Genomic DNA, 23,645 nt, shown 5'->3' on the forward strand with positions numbered 1-23,645 from the left:
CTATCTGCGTGGGTTCAAGTCTTGGATTCGGCCAATGTTGGTATGTGAGAAAGCTTGCCAGTAGCTACTCGTGGGTCGGTGGTTCTTTCCGGGCTTTTCCCGGGTTCTTCCTCCACCATTAATACTGGCTGCCCTGTATAGCCTATCGTGTGCTGAAAAATGGCATTAAACCCCACAACAACAACTGTGAATGTTCTATGGTGAAATTTTCAAAATCATAACACCCACTATTCTACACTCTCATTCATGGAAGCAACTTGAAATGTGTTCTTGGGAGCAGTAATCATTATACTGCTGATTAAAAATGATTTTTTGTAAACCTCTGGTGGGTTTGGTGGATATCGAGCATACAATCAGTACTGATGTGCAATATTTAGTATAATTAGCAATTTTAATGGTTTTCAAAATATGAAGTGCATCATTCACTCATGATGGAGGGACACACTATCGTGTATACAGATCCTTGTGAAATTCAAATAAATATTAACTATAATGATTCAAAAATGATTATGTGACATTAATTAAAGATGTAAAAATAACGAAACATGTTTCTTTATCAGCAAATCCTAAATTTAACACAATAAACAAGCACTGTCAATTAGTGTAGTTGATCAGAATTTGCCATGCCATGTGACTAATGGTTTCTCCTTGTTTAAAAAAATAGACAAATATTTGAGGACTTCATATGTCTATTTTTTGTGCTGATTGGTATTGCTATTGCTGAGTAAATGCTATTTAAATATAGAAAATCCATATTTTTCATAAACTGGTGATTCTTGGTCATATCTTTTTGCTGCAATGACGGATATGACCTTAAGAAGTGAACACCAAGCAGTAAGTTCTTTTTAGCATTTAGCCTTGTTCCAATATTTGAATTTTGCAATAATATTCCTCTTTTTTGGTGTAACCTTGATAACATCTGGAATAGTTCAAAGAACAGCATATTCCCATGTATATTATCAAAAATCTTTGAAGTGTAAGTCAAAATTTCAAACAACTTCACATCACAACTGCAGAAAGTAGAGCACGTGTACAAACGGCAGACACGCCATTACGTACAACTATCGAGTGTTGATTTAACTGAGCAGCTGCTTTAATCATGTAAATAAACTAGTGATTTGGTTCATAATTATTTTCTAGATTCATTCTTGCAGCTGTATAACTGATATTTATGCATATACAGACTTCATTTTGGTAGTATAGGGTATCTTAATAGAGTCTGTCATGAAAGGCATCATAAGGCATCATCATGCAGTAAATGGGTTGGCGTCAAAAGGCATCATCATGCAATAAAGGGTTAAATGTTCATTTTATAATATAAATAATTAAATTATTTAAGTTTTATAAAACCTGTTGGTTTTGCTTTTTTCTCTTACTTCGTTTAAGTCCATAGAGTCATAACATAAATTAAATGACCTGACAATATATATGGTGATTTCGTGCTAAGAGTCATTTTTGGTATACTCCATTAGGCTAATCTGCATAAGTAAAGTACATGAAGTGGAGCAACTCAATACACTGAAGTTAGGTAAATCAATGGGATACATGTTGAAAAAACAAAAGTTGTTACTCTTTTTGCCTTGAATAAGTGTTCAAGCCATTTTTATTTAAATATTATTGGTCATATTTTGATCAGTGGCAATTTTTCATTTAAGTCATATTTTACTCCATGTATTATTCTAGTACTAGATACAACCTTAAAGTGTAATTAAGTTTTGAAGGCAAAATGTCAAACTGTGGGATGGATGAGCCATCAGTTATGCCCAGCAAAACTAGATTTTAAAATTCCTGGTTGATGTAAATTTTCAACTTTAATGACCTTAACTGCACGGTGGTGCATTTTATTCTTTTACACATCCTGCAAACACTATAGTGATATTAGTCATTCTGAAGTGTATAACAACACTGGACATTGTAACACCACCTAGCATCAAGACAGTTAATAGTGCACAAACAATTGAACTTGTGTGCTTATTGTATGTTAGACAGTCTCAAAAAACAATGCATATGCAAAAAGATAATTTTCAATGCCAAGAAATATTCCACATGATATTTGAGGAAATCTGAACAATAGTACCATCCAGTTTCTGATGAGTGCAAAGATGAACTCTAATGACACTTGCATCACCTTCAAACCCCACCAATGATCTAGCAACAGTAGTAAAAACTGTATCTAGTTAAGACTAATCCACTGCCCAATGGATTTTAATAATAGAAAATTGGTGTATATTTTAAACTAAAGCATTTGTGGTTGTAATTCTGTGTAAATATATAAGTATGCATGACTATGATCTTTGAAATCGCTAAGGGACAAATGATTTAATTTGGTGGGGGTGGACAATGGGTGGGTGGGTCAATATCTAGTACCTAAATAGCTCAAAATATATTCTTGCTCTGATTTCCAGAAACAAAGAATTAGATCCATTACACAAGTTGGAAAGAATTAATTCTCCTGATGTTAAAACAAAATAAAATATCCAGGTTTGAAACAAAATACCAGCCCCTACCCCCAAAGTCAATCAACTATTTTCTGATTGAAAGTGCATCCATGCTTTAATAAAATAAATTTAATGTTATATTGTTCACATTTGAATTTCCAGCTATTTTCTATAGGCTTATGGAGTACATAACTTCTCAACTGTACGATGTCACTTTTTTGGATATTGCACACTGTGCCCCATTGTGACCTCAAAATATGAGACTTAACACTCCCCAAAATACTGTCTTAGAGGCTGGCTGGTATGCACATGCTTCATTTTTCAATTCTAACATACTATGTAGCATTTTATCTCATAACATTTTAATCAGCTATATGTTTGATGTTTACTGAACGTCTAAAATGCAGCAATGCTCCATAGAAAAAATTGTAATATTAGTTACTTCTAGGGCATTTGAAAGTTACTTGGAGTGCTGTTGCCATGTCTGTCCCAAAACTTGGGAAACAACTGAAATTTAAAACAAAGCATCAAAGCAGTTCAATTCAATATGATGAAATACTGAACTTGAGTCCACACATATTTTGATTATTCTGCTACACAATTACAGACCAGCTTTTATTTTATATATTTAAAATCAGATAGAAGTAACTGTTGCATTGAAAGTCCAACAAACTGAAATAAGCAATCTCTGTCAAAGACACAAATTCAGTACCCTCTTCCACCAATACTGAAAATGAACACCTGTTTTTGTTTTTTTCTTACAGAGTTCCTTTTTGGTGAAAAGGCCCAATGTCATTATGATTAACCATAACTGTAAAGTGTCATGTGACAGGCTCCAATACAAATTGCAATTCTTCTTTCATATCCAAATAAACTATTTTTTTTGTATTCGTTTAAAAGTAAGGGAAGGGATTGCTATGGGCCAGTAACATGCCTTACAGTTATGTTGGAAGTTCTGGGATCTGTGACGTATATATTTGTTTACTTTTGGCGCACAAGACTTAAGTCTTGAATTCTGTACCCTCCAGTATATTTTGCCAATAGTCACAGTATTGTACACAGTGGCGAAGACAATTTCATAAAGCTTGGTCACCCATTCCCAAAAGAGCTATCTGGTTGCCCCAAATATCTATAGTCGGTTCCACTTACTTTTTAATTCAACTTTTCGAATGCCACTTTCATTACACAAAAAATCACAATTTATGAAAAGCAGCTTTATTTTAAAGACTGTGTGTAAATTTATCAAAGTCTCTTAAAATACATAATAATCATTTTAATTTAATAGTATTGTGTTATGTCACTGGAATTTTATCAGACTGACAGAAGAGTTCAAAAGATACTATTTATTAATAATGAAGTCAGGTACATAAATAAAGTATTTATTTATTAATGTAACATTCTGTAAAGAAAAGGAAACAAATCATGATCAATAGCCTTTTTCCAAATTAGTTTCTAAAAGGAAACGATATCAGTTGAAAGATACATATATATCTCTTTTCAATTATAATTCTAAGCAACTGAATAAGAGGTGAAAAAATGGTTATTTCACTTTGTAGAAAGCTTATTCAATCATATATAAATTATCATGAAATGTAAATTCATATTAAAAAAGAAATTACATTATTGAATACCTGTACCTGTAGCAGGAAGCAGGAACGAACACTTCTCAAGTCAATGAACTTCATACAGTCTTATGATCAATGTGAAGTTATTTATAAAATGCTAATCTGACATGAAAATCAGAGATATAATAATAGGCCCTTAGCTATAAGTAACCACACATTACAACACGCAATGATATAATTCAGAATGTAACTGAATGAATTCAAAATAATCCCAACATAGAGATCTAGTCTAAAATGGCAATAAGCACTTTGTAATTCCAATGAATTTTTTTAAAAATAAATGATTCCTCTCAAAGCATATCTGAACACAACTAACAATGATTTATAGACTGAACGCAATGTTAGGAATGAATAATTTTGATGACAATAACCTTGTATAAAAATCTAAGACACAATAAACTGACCAGGATGTAAGTAAAAAGTTTGCTTCCTAAACCATGTAAATTTCTAACAAAAAACTAGACTTGAACTCAAACATCAGTAAACACGACCTACCTATATAACATAGAACCAAAACAAAAAAAGTCAAACCAAAACAAAAAAAGTCAAAAGGCCATGTCAACATACAGTGTGAGAAAAGTTATAGCACACTCCATTATAGTGCAAATTCAGATATAACATGGTCATGGCGTGGCTCCCGAAATTTTATACACATGTATTGTTCTCGCACACAAACAAAAAAAAAAATAATCTGAAAAGTACCCAAAAAACTGCAAAAAGTTTATTATCATTTTGGGGAAGAGATCACGCATGAATAATACAAGACAATCGTGGAGTGGCTCCTGAAATTTTATATGTATTTTTTTTGTACATGAAAAAAAAATCTTCTTAAAAGTACGCAAAATAAAGTGTAAAATGTTTATTCTAGGATTACGTAGGGCTTAGCCAATGTCGCAAACTGCAATTTTATTTTCCTGATTGGTGGCAAAATATACCATCGGGCAATTTTTTTTATTGGTGACATTGCTGGCTGCTTAAACTTGTATATACGACCATTGGTTTGGAGTGGAGAAATTCAGAGGCCCCATGAAAGGAAGCCGCAAACCTGATATAAAATGTACTGAAATTTATCTATTGTTACATAAACAAATTCTCTGTCCATATTGACAAACCATCTAAACAGTGCAATGCTATATCATAATCCACTTATCTTGACATGTAGCATGAGTACTATATGTTGTGAGATATCCTTTTTTTCTTCTTTTTTTTGTGACATTTCTGGTAGTGGAGATCAACCAGACGAGGCATTATCTCGTAATCTATCTTTCATCAGATTTTCGGCCGCTCGCTAGTAATTAACATATTTACATAGACTAACATTTGTATGTGGATGGTATGTAAAAATCCTCTTCTTTCCACTCAGAATTAAATCCTTCAGAACACCCACATGTTCTGTAGTAATCCTTGTCATCAGACCAGAACACGTGCGTCTCTATCGTCCGTTGAGTGGAAGGCAGCATCACTCCACAACCACAAAAACAATCTTACTTGTTGGTTTATTCGATAGGCAGGGAGGAACTGTAACTACAATCGACCAAACGACAGCCAATTCCTTTTCTAAAAATGTACCCAGATAAAATAGTTTGCTGAAATTTCAAAGAAAACATTACCTTTGAAGCACATACTGTTATGAAAACGTACTAAGCAAATGAAAAATAATCAGTCTCAATCATGCAAAACAGTTATTTGATGTTGCCACCACAATAAAAAAAAATTAAGTCTCAATCATGCAAAACAGTTATTTGATGTTGCCGCCACAATAAGAAATGGGCATTTGTTTGGTTCTCTAAAGCTGGTCTTTAGCGGTGACTTCAATAACGCATGCATATTTGATCAAGGAAAGCCGACTACAATCTTCAATAAAAACAAAGAACTTTTTTCAAAGAAGTCAGTACCAAACTTAAAAGCAATGGAATCTGATGGAATTTTTCATTTTCCAACGTGACTGAACATGTTTACTATGCCGTGAAAGTTTCTTTTTTGTGGGGAAAAAGTTTGTGCTTACAAATGCTACCAACAGCAGCATAAAACACAAACTAACTTTTACCGACTTGGTACGTACTGAAAAGTAAATGAGCTTCATCATTCGTTACATGATTGTGCTATGTTTATCCACTGAATTCAGACCTATATGACCTGTGACAAAATTATTTAATATTTTAAATCTGTGTGGATTTTTTTCGATGGAATTACTTGCGAATTCAATGTATATAATGAGATTCACAGGTTTGTACACTGTGTTGATACTCTATTCATGATATACATAAGTCATGTATATATAAACAGTATACACATATATGTACCAATCCATGGTTCTCTAATTAAAGTAAAATATTATATATGCCTTATCTGTTTTCACTACAGGTGTATTTCCCATTTAATATGCATCGATTTAAGATGGTAACTGTGCCAATGAAGCACATATTTTACGGCCCACATTTATTACCTACACCCCCCGCAAACTGGTTGGGGTAGATGCATCATTTTCATCAGCTAACTGACCTGGTTGCTTATAACATAGTTCGGTCTATAACACAGTTGGGTTCTATGGCTCCCAACTACCATGTTATAGCGGGGTCACACTGTATTTACATTATCTTAAATTACAATCAACAATCATAGACAAAATTTAAGCACACAATATTGATATATATAACAATAACATTCTGTGAGGATTCTGTGTGTAAGCGTACACCAGGCACAACTATTCACAGCTGTAGCAAATGAAAAAAAAAAACAATTGAAGACCAACTGTCATTGACCTGACATCAAAGTGAATGCACTATAATTAACCTGACATCAAAGTGAATACACTATCATTGACTTGACATCAAAGTGAATACACTATCATTGACTTGACATCAAAGTGAATACACTATCAATAACCTGACATCAAAGTGAATACACTATCATTGACTTGACATCAAAGTGAATACACAGCTGATAAACTACATTATCCAGTCAATTACAAAGTTTGTGAAGCATAGTTGCCCAAAGCTAAAATTTGGTTTTCCCAGACTGATGAGCATTGTACTTTTCCATTCCTTTTCCATATGTATACATTGTATTGTGGTTATATATGAAGCATGTTAAAGAACCTGGGTCAACAACTTGTTTATTAAATGTAACTGACATTTTGCATTTTTCTATCTGTTAAATCCATCCAGGGTCTTATATCTCATATAAAATGCTAATATATAACAAAGTTTTAACATCACTTTCAAGCAATTCCAATCATGCCAAATTTTGGTTGATTTAGCTCAAGGAAAATGTACTGCTTGCAACAAACCAGTTTAATTAAATACAAATTAACATTTACTGAAGTTTGACTTCTTAGCACTCTTGTAATGAATCATGTCTCGCTTTCTTTTCTGCAATTGATGATTTCTCCAATACATAGGTAGAAGATTTAAATACAATTTTGGTACATCTTGCCAGTTTCTTAGTATTTTGACTCTGCTTTGGGCAGAGCATCAGAAAATGGATTTTTCTTTTTGCCCCAAATTATATGAAAACTGTAACATTGATCCTGATGATGTCACATTCCCTTCAATAAGGATAAACACCCAAGCCCAGACTATAGTCTATATTTAGCCTGCATAACTTAAAGCTAAAACAAATTAAAAATCAGATAGTAAAGAATTGCTGGAAAAAAATTCCAGCTCAATGTAAACAAAATTTCTTGAAACAGATGTTCTCTAATGTTCCTATAGACAATTTGTTATTCTGGACTTCCTTAAAGGGCCGACAGCTAAAAGGTCTGAATTAATGGATTTTTGCTGTTCTTAAATATCTTTAAGGCACAATTAAAAATTACAAACCTGTACAAGTTCTGGACCTCCAGCATTCACAAAGGATTCTGAAATTGCGCTTCCCTTGCTCAGATTTCTTGAAGGCGGGACAATATTCATAAGAGCACAGGCCTGCAATTATCAGAGGTATCTGAAGTCATTATCACAACATGGAGTGTTATACAGTTATGGAATTAATGAATATAAGTTCACTAAATGGTTGAAATGTTTCAATAAAAAGCAAAACTTAATCAGAAAAAAAGAATTTGTCTTGATTAAAACTAACAATAACCTAATTAAGTTCAAACTCGATTTTAATTTTTTTTTCACTGTCTTTAGCAAAATTCCTCAAAACTAAAAAAAAAAGAACAGTATAAAGGCCAGAGTAACATATGACAATAGATGTCAGGCATTAAATCACCTATGATATGATTAACAGTGTAGGCATGACAGTTGTATTCATATTTCAAACTGTGCAGGAATAAACTGTATTATACATTATAAAGTTTACTAACCTTATTCCATTTCTTTCTGCATTAAACTGCTTTAAATCGGTACTTATTAAATAAATACCATAAGACATAACTTTGATTATTATTTGGAAAACTCAAAAAGATATTTATACTGTATAGAGTAATATGTAGTTAAGTTAAAATATTATTTCCACATCGATTTATGCTTTTAATGAAAAAAATTCAAATGAAGGTTTAATTACTTTTAATACACATGAATCTCCTACATTTCAACCCAACTATTCAATCCAACATAAAAACTAAAATTATTCCATTATTAACAAATATGAGAAATCATACATCTCAATTCATTTATTTCAGTTTTTTGTTGTTGTTGTCTGTTCATGGTTTCGTTAATGATGGCAGTTAATTCAGAATTTAAATTCATGGGTTGTGTAAAGTCATATTGTCTCCACAAGGTCTTTAAGTTCGAGGTCTGTATTAGCAACCATGAAATCCAAGACGGCTAGTAACCCACACAAAAATAACATCGAGAACATGGTACACTTGGGATATCATATGCACACAATGGTGGATAAGAAAATCCCAATCAAGTTTCATAATATAAAGGCATGAATTTTTTCTTTTATCTTCTGTGTGTGTGTGTGTATATATATATATATATATATATATATATATATATATATATATATATATATATTCATATATTCATTATTAGTAAGTAGTACCCCCATTCCAATCAATACTATTATTGATTTTCCTTTCCTCAACCAATCCTCATTATTATTATACCCTATCACAAATGTGGTACATACATATTGTGTTACGTTTAACTGTCTGCCCGTTTGTATGCATGTCTGGTAATTTCTGCAATTAAGTCAATTTTTCCAACACTTTGGTGAAACATTTGTGTCCTTTCATAACATTGGAAGTTTTCTTTTCTTACTTCTATTAATGTGGATTATAAACGTACTGAAATTGGATAATCCATGGGTGAAATGCAAGGATGCAAATGTCTTATCATTTGGGACACCCACATGAGACTTGAAAACAGAATCCATTATGTAAATGGAGGGTTAGGGAAATCTTGAGTGTCAGATTTTTCATACAAAGAACAAGCATTGCTGAGCTCATGCCAACAAAATTGAATTGCAAGTGTAAGAGATCCTCATGTCTCACCAACAGGTTATTGGTTGGTGTTTATGAGGAATTTTTTGATCTCTAGTATTTTCTCTTATTTTTATGAACCAACCTGGTTAAGACCATCATGCTGGAAACACATTACAATTACCACAGTTGTAATGGATACCACTGGGACAAAGACTAAATCACATCAATTTCATATTTGAAAAATAGGTAAAAGGTAATGAAAGGATTTTCTCTCACTCCTTATTTCTCTGATACATTTTGAATATGCTAGTGTGCACTCAGTGATGATTTTGTGCTTATGATCTCATAGATAATTTAACATTTCTAGCATTTTTGAAATTTAAAAAATATTCTGGAGAATAAGCATAAATTGTGTTATGTTCCATCCAATGATGTGACCGCTCCGGTGGCCTAGTGGTTAGAGCATCCGCCTCGGAAGTGTGAGGTCATGGGTTCAAACCCTGGCCGAGTCATACCAAAGACTTACAAAAATCATGTATTAACAGCTGCCTCGCTAGGTGATCAACATTAAGATGTTAGTGTTAGGACTGGTCAGCCTGGTGTCAGGATGATGTAACTGGGTGGGACATGATGCTAAATGTCTGCGGCATGATGTCCCAGTGCTAGACATTGCTATAAACTGCCACACTGCAGACATCATAGCAATGTGACTGAAAAATTGTTAAAGCTACGTTAAAAATCCAAATCACACACACACACTCACACCATCCAATGATACAAAAGTTTAGAAAATACTGTCTTTCTATAGCTACATTCATGACAATGATCTGTCGTCATTTCCTTATCAATATTTTCTGACTTAAGAAATAGGAAAATAATCCATCATATTCATTAGCATGAGGTAGAGTAATCCCACAGAATCCATCATATGCATTGGTGTGAGATAGAGAAACCCCACAGAATCTATCATACACATTGGTGTGAGATTGAGAAATCCCACAGAATCCATCACATGCACTGGTGTGAAATAGAGAAATCCCACAGAATCCATCATATGCATTGGTGTGTGATAGAGAAATCCCACAGAATCCATCATATCCATTGGAGTGAGATAGAGAAATCCCACAGAATCCATCACATGCACTGGTGTGAGATAGAGACATCCCACAGAATCCATCATATGCACTGGTGTGCAATAGAGAAAACCCACATAATCCATCATACACATTGGTATAAGATAGAGAAATCCCACAGAATCCATCGTACACATTGGTGTGAGATACAGAAATCCCACAGAATCCATCATATACATTAGTGTGAGACAGAGAAATCCCACAGAATCCATCATACGCATTGGTGCAAGATAGAGAAATCCCACAGATCCTATCATACGCACTGGTGTGAAGCAGGGAAATCCCACTATAAGGATCTAAATGTTTGAACAAATCCAACACGCTTCCCACATATGGGTAAAATCTACTTAACAAAAGTACAGAAATGAGTGCAATAACTTGCAAAGTTGTCATCAAGAAGGGCAAAGAAATATAGAATGTAGGGTAAAAGACAGTGATTGAATGTTATGATGAGACAGCTGAATCACAAAACTAAACTGAGATGCAACTTACTGTATGTCTCTTGATGAAATATTTTTTCATGTTGTCTAACGTACCTGTTCCTTTACAATATCTCCTTGCTTCACAACTACTGTAATTTGCCCGATTTTAATTTCTCTCCTCATACCATCAGAATTTTCCTCTGCTTTGGGCTTTGTTGCATCCTGCCATGGTCCCATCTGGAAGAGACTTGGTGCCGAGTCTGCCCTCTGAAATCTGTGCTCTTTTAAACCTTTCTGAGGTTTGTGCGGAGAAGCATGGTTTCTGTCTTTCGAAGCCATCATTGGTTTGGAATTATCAGATTTCCTGGCATGGTGTCTAGCTGAAGAATGCCATTTTTTTCTGCAGTGGTAGTATAAATTTTGTTATAAATTTACAGTTCTCTCCACTTATGTTATGCCAGTGGGAAAATATTTGGAGCAAAAAGCTAATTTATGGTGATAAATGTTGGTTGAAATTTCATGTAAAATCTGCAACAGTGGGCACCTTCATACAGAAAACACTACAATAAAGAACAAGAAAACTTTAACTGAATTTCACTTACTGATCTTCCTCTATGTAAATTGGATGTGTTTCTCTCAGGAAATGTTTTTGTTGTTCCCCAACTATCTGACCAAACAGGTTTTTATGTTCTGGGTTAGATTCTATCATTACAATGTACCCAAACGAGCCAAAACAGTATACTATGTTATGGATAAGGTTATCTTATACTGGGTACATTATACATAGCTATAAATTACTATTATGTTAATTGGATCCATTACCATTCTGTTGTGTTAATTGTATCCAAGATCATACCTATTGTGTCGATGGGATCCATGACCATACCTATTATATTAATGGTATCCATGACCATACCTATTATGTTAATAGTATCCATGAAAATACCTATTACATTAATGGTATGCGTGACCATACCTATTGTGTCAATGGGATCCATGACCATACCTATTGTGTTAATGTGATCCATAACCATACCTATTATATTAATAGCATCCATGACCATACCTATTATATTAAAGGTATCCATGACTATTGTGTCAATGCAATCTATGACCAGCTATTGTGTTAATGGGATCCTTGACCATACCTATTGTGTTAATGGGAGCCATGACCATACCTACTGTGTTATTACTGCTATACATGACCATACCTACTGTATCAATGGGATCCATGACCATACCTATTATATGAATGGGATCCATGACCACACCTATTGTATGAATGGGATCCATGACCATGCCTATTGTGTTAATGGGATCCATGACCATACCTATTATATTAATGGGTTCCATGACCATACCTATTATATTAATGGGATCCATAACCATACCTGTTATATTAATGGAATCCATGACCATACCTATTATATCAATGGGATCCATGAACTGTATTTTATGTAATTTTTCATACACGAAAAAATAATCATTAATTTCAGTGTATGAAGAATTATATGTAAAATAAATTATTATCATTTTGCAGTACTGACCGTGTATGAAAAATAAGGGATTGTACCTGAACAAATTCTATGGGACACACAATACTGGGCAACCTAACAGTACAAACGTACAAAGTAAATGCATATTTTCTGTCTCATTCTGCTCTCAACTCAAGAATCTAATTACAATAAAAATAAAAGTACTCAAAAAAAATTCTTTTATTAGTGAATGAGAGAGAGAGAGAGAGGATTATGTCTCAGTGTGAAAGCTCATCTGCACAATATGGTCAGCCATATCAATACAGTCAGTACACTTTGGGATGTGATTACTGTGGTGAGATCAAACATTCTGCACAGGAATGCAAGCACAGACAGCCAATACAATGCCATTAGTGTGGTAGCTATGGACACAAAGCCAAAAGTCACACTAGATTTATGGAACAGGAAAAGGGCAATGAAGCCATCTCAACTTCATGGGAAGACTTTATTCAGCAGTAGGACGAATCTGTCTATCAAGGACTGTCATATACACCATGCATCCCTTGTCAAAACAGATCTGATCCCCTTGCTGATGGATGTTCTGAATGTGGAAACTTACCAGCTACTTGTACAGATTCAAATATGACTGATAGTTCAGATTTATACAATGATTATAAAAGTAGAAAATGCAGTTGTAGAAAAACTAATTTTTCATACAGTATTGATAGTTGCAATGATGATCACTGTGAAAGTTTTAATACTTCTAATGTCTCCTCGAGTGCCTCTAATAGCATTGATATAATAATATCCATTTATCTGGACTCTTGGAAACAATGTTAACAGAAAATCAGGGTGAAAATTTCTTGTATATCAATGGCTATGACAAACCTTATCGAAAGGATAGGAAAGCAGGCGGTGGTGGGCTCCTTGTGTATGTTAGAACTGGTACTATTTGCAAAAGATGGGAAGACCTAGAAATACAGGAAATAGAATCGATTTGGCTACAGATCACTCCAGAAAAAGCTAAGCCTTATTTCGTAGGTTGTTGTGTACAGACCCCCATAATCACACGCTGATTGGTGTGAATATTTTGAATTTCAAGTAGATAAAATTTCAAATGAAGAGAAATAATTTTACATTCTAGGCGATATAAATAGAGACCTTCTCAATGATCAAATTAAAGGGAATTGGATGAATTTTATTGCTTTGTTACGTATAGAGCAACTAGTAAATGAGCCCACCAGAGTAACATCTACCTCTAAAACACTTATAGATCATATTTATACCAATACAAAAGAAAATGTTTTGGAAGTAATGGTTCCAAAGATTGGTATAAGTGACCACTTTGCAATTTTTCTAACACGTAAAGTCAATGGCAAATCAACAAAAAATAATATCCATAATTCCATTACTTATAGATCTTTTCAAAACTTTGATACTGTTAAATTCCTAGAAGATCTGAAACAGATTCCACGGAATACAGTCCAAATCTGTGAAGATATTGATGATTTAGATACTCGGGCAGATCTGTTCAACAGTATAGTGAACAAACATGCCCCTTCAAAAATACACAGAATAAAGAAAAACCACCAGCCAGGCTGGATCTCCCCAGAAATTTTAGAAGCAATAAAGGAAAGAGACCAACTAAAATCAGTTAAGGAAATCAAACTGAATATAGAGTTTGGAGGGATAAAGTTAACAAAAAGATACATCAAGCCAAACAAAAAAGTGTTGGATTAAAACCAAAATAACCAGAAAGCTATCTGGAAAGTGTTGACAGGGTTTGGTGCAGGCAAATGTAATAGTAAAACTGAAATTTTATCCCTCAATCATGAGGGCATTTATACTGATAATCCAACTGACAGCTCAATATTTTTGATAACATTTTTTTTCGAATTGCTGAAAAACTTGAAGAACCCAGAACTGAATTCATCTGATCATCTGGAACTCAAACATTTTTGCGCTAAAAAACTACCAAACAATATAGAGTTTGAAATTTCTGAAATGAGTCCAGAATTTGTGCTGAAAGATATTAAAAAAATGGATGATTGTAAAGCTACAGGACTTGATATGACTGGACCAAGGCTAATAAAGGTAGCTGCACCTGCAATTGTAGAGTGTATAGTTTTCATTTGCAATGAAAGTACTAGGTCTACTAAATTTCCACAAACATGGAAAACTGCCAAGGTTATACCATTGCATAAAGCATTAACAAAAGATGATGTAAATAACTACAGACCCATCTCTATCCTTCCTTGTCTCTCCAAATTACAAGAAAACATGTACATGATTCGTTTCTCAACTATTTGAACACTCATGATCTTATTCATGATAATCAGTCTGGCTTTTGTCAGAATCACTCCTGTGAAACTGCACTTGTATCTTTGATTGATAAATGGCTGAAAGCATCAGATCAAGGAGAAATGGTAGGCACTATTATGGTTGATTTTCGTAAAGCTTTTGATCTTGTACACCATGACATTTTGCTTGAGAAACTAAAAATCTATCAATGCAGTGAAAATTCCCTAAACTGATTTACTTCTTACTTAACCGATAGAGTGCAAAAAGTATCTTTAAATGGTCAAATTTCTGAAAGTAAAAATATTAATTGTGGAGTATCACAGGGCTCTATCCTTGGACCTCTGTTATTCATTCTATTTATCAATGATTGGAATTTCAATTTCTTCCACTGACCTCTATAATGCAGATGATACTACACTGTCTGAGATGGGTAAAACCAAAACAGTACTTGAAAATAACTTACAAGATGCTCTCAACAGACTTCAAGTATGGTGCAAGAAAAACAGTATGATCATAAATACAGAAAAAAATGAAAGCCCTACTAGTTACAACACAACAAAAACAAGCAAGGTTAGATAACGACAAACTCCAGGCTCTACTAGACAATGTGAGCCTTAATATGATCTCTCAAGATAGAAGTCTTGGTGTATTCACAGATAACAATCTTACTTGGTCTATTCATATTAAACATGTTTCGCAAAAGGTTAATTCTTATCTATGGCTACTGAGGATAATCAAAACATACATTCCTCTTCAGTATAGGGTCATTATTTATTAAAGTTATATTCAGCCATATCTGGACTACTGTAATGTAATTTGGGGTAATACCTCTAAATCAAACATAACAACACTTTTAAGACTCCAAAAGAGGGCTTGCCATTTAATTCTAGATCAATGTATAGACAATTTTCAGGATGCAATGAATAATATGAAGATTTTAACAATACATGAAAGAATATTTCTTAGAAAGGCCAAATTGATGTATAAAGTATCCAGAAAAGCCATTCCAGTCTATCTAAGCAATATCTTTCACCAATGAGATGCTGATGGTACTCCAAATTTAAAGTCCATAAGAAGTAAAAATTAATTATACCAAGGCCAAAGAAGGAATTGTTTAAAAAAGGTTTTCAATATACTGGTCCACTGGTATGGAACAACATTCCCTGTGACTTAAGGCAGGCTCCTAGCATTTCTTCTTTTCATAATCAATGTCTTAAATTGATAAAATATTTAGAAAATTGAACAGTTCTAGTACAAAAAAAATACCACCTGCTTTTCTGTAATTTTGCATCATTTTCATAGCTGAATTTTTCAATGCTGGATGATATTTTATGTTTTATATATGCTTATGTTTTCACAGATGCCTGTGTATGTGTTCCAGGCTTGATACTTTGAATTTTAAAATTACTTAATTATTTAGTGTCAAGCCAGATTCTTCACATCATGTTGTATATAAATTGCTGTATATATTACTGCGCACAAAAGTCAAAACATAAATATCAGCATCAAGGTCTTACATGTAGGACTAGCAAAATAATTAAGATGGTTTGAACATGTATTAGTTATGGGTATTATTTATTGGTAAATTGTACGCAAGGATATGAGTCCACATTGTCAAGAAATTAAGTGCAACTTGTATTTTTACAGCTGCAATAATCTCATTATCAAATTGCAATAAAAAAATAAAGAACCTGAAATCATGTTTTAGTTAATGCACATGAGCGCATGTGCATACGTGTGTGCACGTGTGAGAGAGAGATGAAAATAAAATTGTCTGTGTACAAAACCGTATTTATTCAGGGCAGTTTTTATTTGTAGCTTTTGCAAAGAGAAAAAAGACTGTATTTTGAGTTACCTGATGATTGTGATAATCCTCATGTTTTACGACCTTACTATATACCATTATCAATAAACACTGCTAAATCAACAATTCATTCTTGCTTTAATTACGATGTACATTGTCACAACAACCACATGGCTATGCAATGTTATTTACACGGTAATTAAACATGCTTAGTGCTTTGGTTATTCCAGTGAAAACCAGATTGAGGGCAAGAATCGACAGAATAGGTCAAATCAGCAAGGCTGCCAGTAGGGAAATGAGGCTCTCTTTAGGGAAATGAAGATTTGTCAATGTGCTACTGAAGCCGTTATCCATACAGAATTTGTTATAAGGACAAGCGATCATATGAATTACTTGTTATTCGAACTCGCCAATAAAGATAACAGAGGGGTATATTGTTGAATAGATTTGCAATAAAATGTTAATTATATCAAAACAGAACAAACACTTAAAAGATAGCATATGTATATATATATGAATCAATTTAATATAGCCATGACTTTCAAATTTACGATAGAAAATGACAAGGTTTTTTATTTTACGTTTGTTCAACTATAATGAAACAATAAGACTAGTTGACCAAGGGTATGTGGCTTTCACTTTAGCATGTACTGAGATGTAATATTTGTTGTAAAAGAAAACATTAAAAGTTATCGAACTCATTTTAAAATACACGTGGTGTTTTGTTATGGTGATGACTTTATAAGGAGAACTAATTAACAATAATATTTAAAGGTATGGTCTGTGAAGTCCTTTGTCCATTTGCTAATAAACACCAGTATATGTTGTATTGACAATAAGAGAGCTTATGTATCAATCATTGTATTTTCTTTGTAATTATTATGTTTTATAAAAACAAAATGGCAATATTAGGTATTATCTATCTTTTTGCAAAATGTAATGTAAATCTTATTAGTAGAAATTTTATGTCCGAAACTTAATGGATTTTTTGAAAAATAAAAAGTGATATGTACGAAAAATTATGATACATTTAAATAATTATGATTTTGATAACTGGATTATGTACAAAAAATTAAAGGGTACAAAAAAATACATGAAACACAAAAATATTACATCTCAGTACTGCCAAAAATATTGTTTCAAACACAAATATTGCATTGATGTAAGTATTTATCTGTTAAAATGTACTGCCTGCATCTCCTATAATTCTGTTTCATAGCAAATAAATTTAAAATGCAATAACTAATATACTTGCAGGAGCAAGATGAAATAAGAGTATAAGAGTGTCACGGACTGTTAGCATTTAAATACCGACCCATACAAAATTTTCCACATGGATTGGATATGGAATTCATATGTAATTTTACAGAAATATCCATATGGACATTTTTATTCTATAGCTGAAGCACTCTTATGGATTTCAGTGTATCCGTATGGAAATGTTATGGATTCCTTATGTACTCTGTCTGGAAAATCCCATGGAATATGCAAATTAGTCCATGAGATCTGTAGATTGTCCATATGGAAAAAAATTAAAATTCTGTATGAAATTTGGCAATAATCCATATGGAATTTGGCAAATATACCATATGGAATTTGTAAATGGTCCATATGGAATTCGGTAATAGTTCACCCCATACGAAATTTTCCATGCATACTTAAGGCAGATTTCAGACTGGTTTTTTAAGCGCTTTCTGCCTAAACCATACAAAAATCTGCTTCACATTTCTATTAAACTGCATAATGATTCTTAGACATTATTGGTAAATATTCATAGCAATATTTAAAATGGATCATAAATTTTATTTTGAAAGACATTATCAAATAAGATTTAGGTTTTTCTTGTCCTCATTTTCTTTCTCACATACAAAACCTAATCCATGATGGCATCACTTAAGTCTTTTTCATTTCACTTAAAAGTTTGGTGAGATTTCACAAATATTTAATTAAAACTTTTGTGAAATTTCACTACAATTTTGATCATTTAGTGTTTTACTTAAGTTTCAATAGTTTTTCAGACATTTCAGAAGGTTTCAAATTAATAATGAATATAAATTAAACAGGACTTTATTAACCAAGGTGATATTAAGTTTGCATGAAATTTTTTTACTGATGTTGTAATTATATGACAGCCAAGGCAAGAGATATGGGAGTTAATAATAATAATAATAATAATAATGACTTTATTTAGAGAAGGTAATTTAGTTACAGAACTAACCTACTTTGAGGTCTTCTATCTGTTATGTACAATATATACAGTATATACAACATGATGTGAAGAATCTGTCTTGACACTAAATAATTAAGTGATTTTAAAAATCAAAGTATCAAGCCTGGAATATATGCACAGGCATCTGTGAACACATAAACATATATAAAATATAAAATATAAATCTGTATTGAAAAATTCAACTGTGAAAATAATGCAAAATTACAGAAAAGCATCCATTTGAGACATGAAAAGAAGAAATGCTAGGAGCCTGCCATATGTCACTTGTACTGCAGACTTGATTTTTGATTGTACAAACTATGATGCTGTTATGATCTCTTGAATTAGTCCTTGTTCCATAAGCAGCCGTGACAAACGTTTATCATGATATAATTACTCTTATTTACACTGAATTCCAACACACCTAGAATATTTTGATAATATACATAATAATGCCTCACGATATTGAAAGATGATTCTATGTGTGGGCCAAGAAAATTCAGCAAAGATATGATGATCTTTGATAGACATGGGTATTTCGCAACAATTCCCACCAGTGATCTATATGTTGTCCTCCTTAAATTCATTCTGGAAGTTATATAACTTTGAAATCATCCTGGTTCAATTCCTCGTCCTATTTAGCACATTAGCCGCTACTGTGAAACTCTTTATAGCACAAAAAGAAAAATGCTAGTCCTTGCGTTCAGTTTTCATACAGACTGACCAATTACGTTCCCATCAACTTTGCTTTCAAGCTATTCTTATTGCCGCACATTTTTCAAATAGTTATTCAAGCTCGTATCCCACTCGAATCACCATGTTTAGCATTCCCATCAGGTTTCATTATGTAATGATTCATTGGGCAAGTACAAAATTTTGACCAATCAGAAAGCTCTTTACAGTGATCATCCTTTAAATAATAAACAGATCAAATACTTATTAGAAAGCTCGTTGCGGAATAGGACCGGATAGAGCATTATTTAAAAAAACTTTCGGAGTTGATATTGAAAAAGGGTCCATATCGAGGAAAATCAGATTCAGGTCAGGAGAAAAGCGAAATTCTGATTTAAAACAGAAAACATGAAAACTTGTTTGAGGGAAGTTAAATCCAGTTTAAGTTAAACAAAAATACAACAACAACAATAACAAAATTTTATAAAGAAATATAACATGGAAAGATGTGGAAAGAAGTTATTGAGCACAAAATAAACAATACAGTTACAGCTATCAGAAACAAGGAATATAAATGTTGCTGAAAATCAATCAAATTGTACAAGAAACAATAAATAAATTTTATTACATCTTATTGATATTTTTTTTACTGAAATGTCAGTGATATTACAATCACAAAATATCACTATACTTTTAGAATTTTTGACAAACTCTCAGTGAAATTTCAATCACAAATTCCCACTGATATTTTCAGAATTGTTTGCAGAGTCAGTGAAATTTCAATCACAAAATTTCACTGATATTTTCAGAAATTTTGGTAAAATCTCCTAAAATACCAAAATTTTTGTGAAAAAAGGACATTTGAGTGAATGTCAAGAAATGTTCAGAGATTTTGCTGAAATTCAAGTCACATTTTCACTAGGGTATGATTTTTGTAGAGCATATTTTAATAGGAAGCCAAAAAAATTACTTTTCAGAATAAACATCATGATCAAGCCCAAAATCTACCTTGCACCAAATTTTTTAAGTCCAAAGATTCATCTATGCTTGTACTACCAGATATTAATTTTCTGATCATGTTTATATTTTCTCTACTTTTTTGGTCATGTCTTTGTCTGTTTTTAAACATCTGTGGAAATAAATTAAAGAAAACTGACATACGTGCATTACTCCAAATTTATATGAGTATATATTCATCCTTCCACATCAGCTACACTGACACATACATGTACTCTTACTCCCACCAATATTTCTGTTTGAATCAGATAGTTTAGGTTATAAATTCTTCAGAGAGTATTTTCCATGATGCTATAATACATGAGCCTGCTTTCCATATGGAAAAAAGTGCTTATGGATTAAAGTTGCAACTTTATTCCATATGGAATTTTCACTTGCTGTGAAGTACTTATGGAATTGATATGGAATAAATTGTCTGATTCCAAAAGTTTTTCAGTCCTGAAGTATTCCATACAGAATCCATGAGAAATTTCTGTACGGGAAGTCTTAAAATCAGCTGGTTGGGCTAGAAATGATATGCGTCATTATGTTATTGTGTAATTATGATTGGTCAAGCAAGTGGAGCTTTCTTACCTACCTAATGTATACAAAATGGTGTAAAGAATTCCGCACTTATGTCTATCTTGACTTTGTGGTGTTTGGAGTTGTTGACTAATATACTCCAAAGATGCTACCAGGATTTTATATTAAGATCATACTCAGCTTTTGCTTGTGACAAAAATAAAGGGTGTAGAAAAAAAGAAGGGGGGGGGGGGGGCAGATGAAACAGCCAAAGTTCAATATTTACCTAACACTTCAACTTCAATAAACATTTCTTTTTCTTCCTGTATGACACTGTCAGTACTCTAATGAAATCAGAATTTCTCAATGATCTCATCTCTAGCTGTAAAAACATTAATGTGTTGATTGTTTCTGTGCTTAATCTGTGCTTTATCTGTCTATGAATGCTGCTTATAGTCTTCTGTTTGAAGGGGCATACACATAGCTAGCTAAGCTAGCTTTAACAATTTGGGAAACTGTTCTGTATGGTTCTTGTGTACGATTTTCCACAGCTCATGGGTATTGTCTTTTGGATACTTCAGTCCCAAAAAGAAGATCTTTGTTACTACTGTCAACTCTGTCAAAGGGTTCACGTTCTTATATCGGTGCTTTGCTAGCTATTATACCAGATTTCTCATTAGCTGAATAATGCTATATTAGGGTTTAAAAGTCCATTTTAAGAGAAGATATTTTAATCAAATAAATATCTTTACATTTTAATTTCATCTTAGATTTAAGGTCTGTTAGAAGTAAAAATTACATTATGCCAAGACTAAAAAAGGAATTGTTTAACAAAAATTTCAATATACTGGTCCACTGATATGGAACAACATTCCCAGTGACACAAAGCAGGCTCCTACCGGTTATTCTTTTCATAATCGATGTTGCATATGATGAAATCTTATGACAATTGAACAGTTCTAGTAATATAAACATCGCCTGCTTTTCTGTACTTTTCATAATTTTCACAGTTGAATTTTTCCATGCAGGATGATATTTTATATTTTATATATGTTTATGTGTTCACAGATGTCTATGCTTATGTTCCAGGATTGATATTTTGATTTTTAAAATCACTAATTATTTAGTGTCAAGCCTGATTTTCACATCATGTTGTATATACTGTATATTATTGAATACACCAGCTAGAAGGCCTCAAGGTGTAGATTAGTTCTGTAACTAATTGAGTTACCTTCTCTAAATAAAGTCTTTATTATTATTATTATTATTATTATTATTGACAGTTATTTTAAACCTGATAGGGCTACATAGTTTCATAGCAAAATATCCTGCAGAGCTAAACTGTTTGATAAAAGAAATGAAAACTGGACATTACGTTTCAATTGTTTGCATTTTAATTAGGACTGGTATTCTGGCTTTCTACAAGTAATTTTGAAAAGGCATTGAAAGAGGTGTTGACCTGCATGCTGTTTTTGTTCATCTAGCATGTAAATCAGACTCACATTCAAGATCATGTTCAATTTCAAAATCACTCACTGGTATCATTTTTAATTTTTTCTATGCTCCAGTAATGTGATATAGTTCATAACTTTAAACATCATTGTTATCATCATTTGAAGATAAACCATGATGGGAATCAGCCAGTTTTTGATGTTCTAGGTAGCATTTCCAAACATGCATTTGTAAACCTTCCTTGAAGCAAGATTCAGATTAATAAAGAATGTTTATTCCTGGGCTCAATGTGTCAAATAAAATTTAATTTAACAACCATTAATGTCAAGCAAAGAACACATATGTCTAAAAAGTTGACTAATTGGATTAAAAGTGATGTCATGACAAGTGCTACAATACCTATGTGGTGATGTGAATTGTATCATAACAAGCACTTTAAGGTTAACAGTTAAGTAAAAATGGCATGCTGTGTAGAGTACATTTTTATATGCGCAACTTAAAACTAATTTGAGGGAGGCCTCATGCTTCACTTCTCTCCAAGTGCACGAATTCGAACAAATTTTGCGTGATTACCTCATTCATTTGTCCTGGCAGCATCTCTTGAAATCTACTCACAACAGTTTGAAATGACAGGAAATCTATTGGGTGTAAATATAATGTCAATTACATTCAGATTTTATTATCTTAGTAGTCACCAAACAGTCAATAAGATAAATCTGAAAAGCAACCTTCCTCAACAACAGCCAAGTTCTGACCGATGATAGTGGAACTTTACCTCTCCCCTTAATACTGGGTATATATTTATGCACATGGTTAAAGGTACATCTACACATTACTGGCTATATAGTGCAAATTAAAACCAACTTCTACATATGCAAAGATAAATACTGTAAAATCACATCAGGAGGATAAATCCAAACAAATAAACAAACATGCAATCATAAATGATAAGAATAAAAGGCTAAGATTTTAATACTGGGATCATAAAGTTTGAGTTGAGTTTGTGAGTTTGATAGATGAAAAGATGTTTGTCATCATTGACACATCCAGTTTTCATGAAATTTCTACCACATACTTAAATTATGTGATCCATTAGCATGAATTCCTTGTATGGATAATAATGTATAACTGAAATAAAAAGATCTGATAACTAGTCTTTGTTATTTCTGAGTGGTCAAATGGATATAATGCTTGCTGTTCACATAATTATGCCTTGAAATTT

The 23,645-nt window shown here is 32.7% G+C and overlaps 2 protein-coding genes across 11 annotated transcripts in view; one reads left to right on the top strand and one right to left on the bottom strand.

Annotated features, from left to right (window-relative positions):
- Positions 1-23,645, top strand: part of LOC149797708 (receptor-type tyrosine-protein phosphatase delta-like) — a 263,521-nt gene that overhangs the window by 78,903 nt on the left and 160,973 nt on the right. The gene's annotated exons all lie outside the window — the stretch shown is intronic.
- Positions 1-23,645, bottom strand: part of LOC149797710 (uncharacterized) — an 85,189-nt gene that overhangs the window by 46,565 nt on the left and 14,979 nt on the right. For 3 of the 4 annotated variants that reach the window (XM_089962646.1, XM_089962645.1, XM_089962644.1), the window contains exons 5-6: positions 11,107-11,392; positions 7,885-7,986 (exon numbers count right to left, since the gene is read on the bottom strand). In XM_089962646.1, the coding sequence (XP_089818772.1) occupies positions 7,885-7,986; positions 11,107-11,392 (388 nt within the window). Of the gene's footprint in view, positions 1-7,884; positions 7,987-11,106; positions 11,393-22,996; positions 23,057-23,645 lie in introns of those variants that run through there. The other variant, XM_089962647.1, reaches the window with a different exon arrangement.

This window comes from Sinohyriopsis cumingii, chromosome 6 (assembly GCF_028554795.1).
Source record: "Sinohyriopsis cumingii isolate HCF-2022 chromosome 6, ASM2855479v2, whole genome shotgun sequence".
In the NCBI taxonomy this organism is placed as follows: Eukaryota; Metazoa; Mollusca; class Bivalvia; order Unionida; family Unionidae; genus Sinohyriopsis; species Sinohyriopsis cumingii.